The sequence below is a fragment of the Ostrea edulis genome, chromosome 7 (assembly GCF_947568905.1).
Source record: "Ostrea edulis chromosome 7, xbOstEdul1.1, whole genome shotgun sequence".
Taxonomy (NCBI): domain Eukaryota; kingdom Metazoa; phylum Mollusca; class Bivalvia; order Ostreida; family Ostreidae; genus Ostrea; species Ostrea edulis.
In genome coordinates, this window is record NC_079170.1 from 31,295,215 (window position 1) to 31,302,281 (window position 7,067).

Sequence of the window (7,067 nt, forward strand, 5' to 3'; positions counted from 1 at the left end):
ATCCGGTATACATATGAATATTTCATTATTAATTCGGGTTCGTAATTCAATTTTACCAATAAACGATAGATTAGTTGAACTGAAAGTATTAGTTACCGGTATGTAAATAATTTTTAAAAAGGTAAAAATATGTAAATACTTGTACTTTATACATAATTTTAAAATACATAAACAATACAATATGTCTAGATATATGTGAACAATAATCATTTGTGTGGTAGTCCATGATAATCGTCGGAGTTGTTTGAAAAACACTACATTACACCGCCTAGAAAAATACCAATCTTCTTAGGACGCGCCTATAAGTCGGACATAGAGTTTTGGACCAAAAATTGACTCCCAAAAATCCGACTTATAGGCGAGTATATACTGTACAATCTCTTTCATATACAGACTGCAAATCTTCACTAAGATTACAATCGCTCTCATGATTTACAGACCACAAATCTTCACTGAGACTACAAGAATTTGTTTTGGTCTACTCTAACAATCCTTGATCTACTTTCATTAGCTATATTCCTTTGTGAAGATCTTTTCAGTGTAAAGGAGAATTTGTGATTGTATTACAACTCTAACAGGGAGAATGAGATTTATGTGTTAAGAGAATTCAAGGTCAAGATGAAGGTCAAAGGTCAAATTTTCCTTTTTTATGATGTATCCAGGATTGTATGTGTATGACTTCATCCTTGTTCAATCCACGGGCCTTGTACATGTGTGTTTAAAGCCAGATCCATGTAAGGGAAGGAGATTGACACCATCAGATTATAGAGGTGAAAAGCTATGGTCAAAATAGCACAGTGCTGACTTGAACATATTGGGGAGGGCTTTATCAGTTTACAAGTTAGTGATATAATTCAAATTGAGACTGTGTAAACTTGCCTAATATGAAACTCTCACAAAAAGTATTCTGAACGGTTGAATCTGCCAACTACAGATAACTCCTGTCAAAGGAAGACAATCACAATGAAAGTCATACTCAACTTATAGCTGTTCATTTGGCAGCTGTATAGCTAGTCTTTGAACGTATAACAATGCCTAATTTCAGGATCAGCGACAACAATTCTTTGAGCTTGTTCTTCTCCCTGATTGGAGATTTTTCTCGATGGACTAATCAGAGACAGGAAACCTTTCAACACTTCACACAGAAATACCCAGAGAGTGTCTCCATGGATCCTGATGACTCATCCGTTCTGGTGCTCCAAAATCCTTACATTGCCAATAGGTAGTACACATAAAGTAATGACATCATCAGATGTATGAGATGGTACATGTAATGCGCTATTACATTGTATGGTTCTTGTGGAGTTATGAGAATTTTTTTTCATCTGTTAGATGTAAACTAGAATTTTATTTTCCAACCAAAAATGATACACTGAATAAAAAAAAAATCTCGTTATATATCTTTGTAGAAAATGAATTAAGTCTCGTTCAATTTTTGTCACACACCTTCCCGAAGGGTCTTAAGCACAAAGGGGGAGAGGCTTTTGTTACTTTCTTTATAAAAAACTTGTAAGAATTGCATCGCTTTTTCACTACTTAATAGACATACTTATTCACATATATCTAAAATCATATTTGTCAACATTTTTGCTTTTACTCCTCGTACACCATAAGTTGGGACTGTGCTGATCCTTGCAGTCCTAAGCTTTCCCTAATTCCCCTTAATAGGCTGTAATATGTATCTGTTGTAAGAATAAGCTTTATTTTCTTCAGCTTTATGGAGAACTCATTTTAACAAATGAAACTGTTGAAAATTGGGAGTGGGATAAATGCACACCGACTTGACTACATTGAGGCCTCTTCTATGAATATTTAGAATTTAAAAAGAATGAATCTTGTTACTGGTTCTGATGACATTGAACATGTAGTTGATGTTTATTTCTATCTAAATTTGATACAGTTGATGCTGAGAATTTTACAAGTCAAGAAAGCATATTTCTGTATAAGGAAAGACAATTAACAAGAAGAAAGATTGTAAGAGAAAGCTTATACTATAGACTTTAGTTAGATGTAATTAACCTGTCATTCCCCTCCTCTGATTGCACGACAGTGTCACAGGGAAAATTGCCGCCAAAATGACAGGAAGATTGACATATGTACAAGAAATCCTGAAGCAATATGCAGGATGATTGGTCCAAATATTGTCCAGTATATGTCCTGACTGTAAATGTGAAATATTTCTTCAAAGAAAAACCGTTCATTTTAGCCCTGCTTTATGTGTGTGTTTGTATTTTACTATTGACAATTTCTTTGTTTCAGCCCAGCCCTTTCTGTGTGTTGGGACTTCACTATTGACCCTTTTTTCGTTTCAGCCCGGCCCTTTCTGGGTGTTGGGACTTAACTATCGACCCTTTTTTCGTTTCAGCCCGGCCATTTCTGTGTGTTGGGACTTCTTTATTGGCCCTTTTTTTGTTTCAGCCCGGCCCTTTCTGTGTGTTTGGACTTCATTATCGACCCTTTTTTCGTTTCAGCCCAGCCCTTTGTGTGTGTTGGGACTTCACTATCAACCCATTATGTCAGTTCCATCCTGACCTTAGACTAGAGGTTATCATCCACAAGCAGTGTAAGTAGAAGCAGTGCTTTGTGGTTAAAATTCATGAGATTTCCTGTACGAGTCATTCGATACACAAATTTCGAGATAATCAGCTCTTTTGTGATGGAGGTACATTCAGTATTCTGTTGAACGCTTTGGTGGGTACAAGATGTAGACATACAATATAAACTTTCTATGTAAATAAAGATAAAAGTTCTGAAAGCGTGAATTTAGTTTATATTAGCCGTTGGTATACGTACATTAAACTGACCATATCAAGAATAATTTGTTTGAATTAGGCCATTAGATTAAATAGGAAATTATCATTTATTTCCTCTGCTAAACAAGGGATACTTTTATCAAAGAAAGATGGTGATTATAGATTTTTGTTTGAGCTATTTTATTATTAGATACTCATAAACGTACTAAATTTGTTGTCCCTGCAGTGCGGGTGGTTGCATGATATCTGCTAATCACCCTTTAGGCAATATATGAACGCAGCATTAAGCATTTTTACCCACCGCATGAATACGAAAACATATTTTGCACCTCGCCGTGCACAAGAGTTCAACAAAGGAAAATAACTACATGTATTGAGCAACTTGGAAATTGCATATTCCCAGATGAGATTTGATTTTCTCATCACTGATTTTAGTGCAGTGGAATTTTTGTGATACGCAAATCATTATGTCACAGTTACAACTATTGTTGTCCAGTTTCGAAATGTTTAGATTGAATTTTGAAACATTTTCGTATAATTAAATGACTTGCCACTGTAAATCAATGGTTTTTTTTATGGATTTTGTTTCTTTTTTGTGGTGTGGGAAGTCCATAAATTCTATGAACAAGAGAAACTGAACTCAGTAAAGGAATGTAACTATTCTTCTAGGAAATCAAGTGCCCACCCACAATCTTATTTTCTTCTTCTCCCTCTCTTTCTCCTCTTTTTTAAAGCACAAAAATTTTAATGGTAAAGATATTTTCACAATGTCAAAGTTTTGTGATTATGTACAGGTACCTCCATACAGGAGGTACGTAATAAAAAAACCCATGACATTGTGAGGATTTAGAATATTTGATGTGAGTTATCCTATTGTAGTGCAGGAAGCAGACAGGGAAGGTGTGATGAAGAAAGCCCCCCTGATGTTCCAGAAGATGCTGGCCTCCTACGGGATTGAAAGAAGTATCGACTCCATGGTACAGCTGATCACCGGATCCTGATGTGAAATTGAGGCTCTCGTTCATCAGCAGTCAAGTGATTACCAGAAACTGATGTGAAATTGAGGCTCTCATTAATTAACAGTCAAGTGATCACCAGAAACTGATGTGAAATTGAGGCTCTCATTAATTAGCAGTCAAGTGATCACCAGAAACTGATGTGAAATTGAGGCTTTCATGTGTTATTAGTCAAGATGAACTCGTACATGCTGGTGTAGCTGCAATAATGTAGCCCTCTCTGATTTTTTTTTTTTTTTTTTTTTTTAGGGAGAGGGCTACAACTCCTTAGGATCTCCGTAATGGTGCAAATGCGGGAGTGATTCACTCCCGCAACATTTACGCTAATTCTAAACATTTCCTGACTTTCTTTACGTAAATAAAATGATATTCTATGTTTCTTAGTCAATATATAAATTTACAACCTTCAATTTTAGATTTGTGAGGCTCTATTCTACCGTTTTCAACAATTTTGATAAATTCCAATTCCTCGATTCATATTTGTGCGCCATGTTTGATGTACTGAAGTTTCAACTTCCGATTGTCAAGTGATTTGCATATGCCATATAAGGTAGTATTTACATCAATGGACAAGTATGGAGGCGAAAGCTATTTCGTCGGTATTGAAAAGGTTTGAATATAATATCAAGTTAAAAACCGAACAGCAGAGTGTAAATTCTTTCTGCAACAATATGATTTTCCTTTCTTTGTCGAAGTGGCTCGAGTAACTACATTTTCGCGCTGATTGTCAATGTTTAGGTTTTTCATTAGATCCACCTACGAGATCTCGCGATAACAAGCATGGCGGAGCAGACGAAGAATTTTGCATGCTGTACATTATATTTAATGAAAAACACCTTTATTAGACATGCCCGAGCACAAAGTTGGTACTCCTTTTGGTGTAAACAACATTTGGGACTAATACACAGAGTTTATTATCGGTTATTCATAAAATTATTTTGCACCATTACGGAGATCCTATGGAATTGTAGCTCTATCCCGAAAACGTCAGAATAAAAAAAATTGGATAGGGCTACATTATTGCAGCTAATACTGGTGGTTCATGAAAACTGCAGTGAAATTATAAACCTCTGTTTTTGTGTCCAACAAAATCTCAAAAGTTCGGAAGTCATTCTTCACCACTTCCTCCAGGATTTAGACAAGATATGATCATTGGGATGTCAGGTACCTCAGTATCCTGAACAATACTGACTGACTGTGTATGGGATAGCTCTAATGTACCAAACAATCAGGAAGGTCGCTTTTGATGACAGGAGTCTGACTTTATTGTGTTTTGTTTATAGTGTCATGATAATATAAAATTATAGTACAGTATATTTATTCGTGATGATAAATTATCTTATCAATATTTATTCATTCATGATTATACATGTACATTATAGTACTGGGTATTATCAATATTTTTTCATGATAATAAATTACAGTACAGTTATTATCAGTTATTATCTCTCTTTGGAGCCTTGGTCTGATTTGGTTTTGAAATCCTAATCCTTTGTGGTGGTGAGGCCCTTTGAACTTTGTGGTGATGAGTCCCATTGGAGTTTGTGGTGGTGAGGCCCTTTGGCTGGGGTTTCCAATCATGCACGGATCTGGGTCCTGAGGAGTGATGGAAGGTGTGTGCTGTTAGAATTGGCGTCCTCTGCCTGAGGAATGATGGAAGATGTGTGCTGTTAGATTAAGTGTCCTCCGCATGTTCTGCTATCTTCTGGTTGTGTAGAATTGTGTAGGGTCAAGTTCAACAAGATGCTTCCTGATCTCGTACACATGTAGCAGGGATGGGATCAATTATTGAAAATGTAGATACTTTCCGTTACATTTTTCAATTACACTATCCCTGTCTCGAACCATATCACCAGCTTGTGTTTGGTGTGGAGAATCACACTTGAGCATGTCCAGCATTGCTGACACACATTCTGAAGTCCTGCTGTAATTGTATTCCACAATCCCACACAGACGAGGCATACTCTAGGGCTAGTCAATCTAATTAAAATTAGACTTGTATGTACAAGTCAAATTTTAATTAGATTTCAGGGCTAGTATAATTGTGTATAGATGGCCATCATGGCATGACCTCTGGCCTACATCTGCCGACATTGTGTCTCATAAAGCCAAGTGTTCTGGTTGTCTTGTCAATGGTACTGTTGCGCATGGAGGTTACAGCTAATTTGTAGGGGATGAAGTTTGCTGGAAATTCTCCCCTGTAACGTCAACTTATTTGTTAGTACCCTGCCTCGTTTTATAAATTGATCATAAGCAGAGCATGCTCACACCATTTGGGAGATACCATAACATATCAGATTTGTTACTGACAGCTACAGTCAATAACAAAACCTAATAAGTGGGGGTTTTTTGTTAAGGACCAAAAATATACATAGCCTGTTTCCTATACGTGTTCTAGCCCAGTTTCCATCTCTTTAGATCTGTAGCACGTCAGTACATAGCTTACCATTGTGTCATGTAGTCCGAGGCAAAAGAAAATCACGTATGCAGGAGATAAGAAATTCAGCAAATTGTGTACAAATATAGTCCTCATTGTTCATGATGCCAAAAAGATCGTTATCGTGTACACAAGCTAACGCATTTCCAAATATCAACAGAATAATTCTGATTTGAGATGTCAATAAATAAAATTTATAATCAACTAGATTTTTATGGCTTCTTGACTTCAAAGATATCAAGAAATCTACCAGTAATGATAATGTAAACATTCCAGTTTTTCAATTGTGACAATTAAAAATACAAGAAAATTCACACCAAGCCGTAATTCTAATCTTTTATAGAATGTCAACGTAAATGTTGAATTTTTCAGTACAAATATCATGCAATTACTGTTTTCTTGAGGAATAAAAATATAGGATATTTCATAATTAGCCAATATGATTAAGGAATAAATTTTAATTGTTTGAAATATTTGAGGGCAAGAATTGTGACGCTTCATACCGGCATACTTTTCATGAAGCGCGTTATAGAAAGCATGCTTTCGTGAAGCGCTGCAATATTTTCAAATGTGAAATTTATTTTTTAATTATATTTCCATTTTATTTTCATTTCTGTTGGAATTCCCAGAGATTGAAATAGACATACTATATCAAGATTCATGAGCGCATTGTTCACATGAAGGTGTCTGAGGTTTCCTCTACAGATTATTTCGGTTCCGTACTTTCTTCGAACATAACCCCCAGATTTTCCGATCGAATTTACTTTCAAACATTTCAGTTTTAAAAGTGACAGACTTTATAGTCTCTGAAATCATACATGCAATGTTGAAATAGATCCTGATGGGCCTGACTGCTCTCAG

General features: G+C 35.8%; 1 protein-coding gene across 1 annotated transcript in view; it reads left to right on the plus strand.

Annotated features, from left to right (window-relative positions):
- Positions 1 to 5,202, plus strand: part of LOC125655965 (centromere protein P-like) — a 22,184-nt gene extending 16,982 nt beyond the window's left edge. The window contains exons 7-9 of the mRNA XM_056144004.1: positions 1,046 to 1,222; positions 2,472 to 2,563; positions 3,633 to 5,202. Of these exons, the coding sequence (XP_055999979.1) occupies positions 1,046 to 1,222; positions 2,472 to 2,563; positions 3,633 to 3,754 (391 nt within the window). The 3' untranslated portion in view covers positions 3,755 to 5,202. The remainder of the gene's footprint in view (positions 1 to 1,045; positions 1,223 to 2,471; positions 2,564 to 3,632) is intronic.
- The last annotated feature ends 1,865 nt before the right edge of the window (positions 5,203 to 7,067 follow it).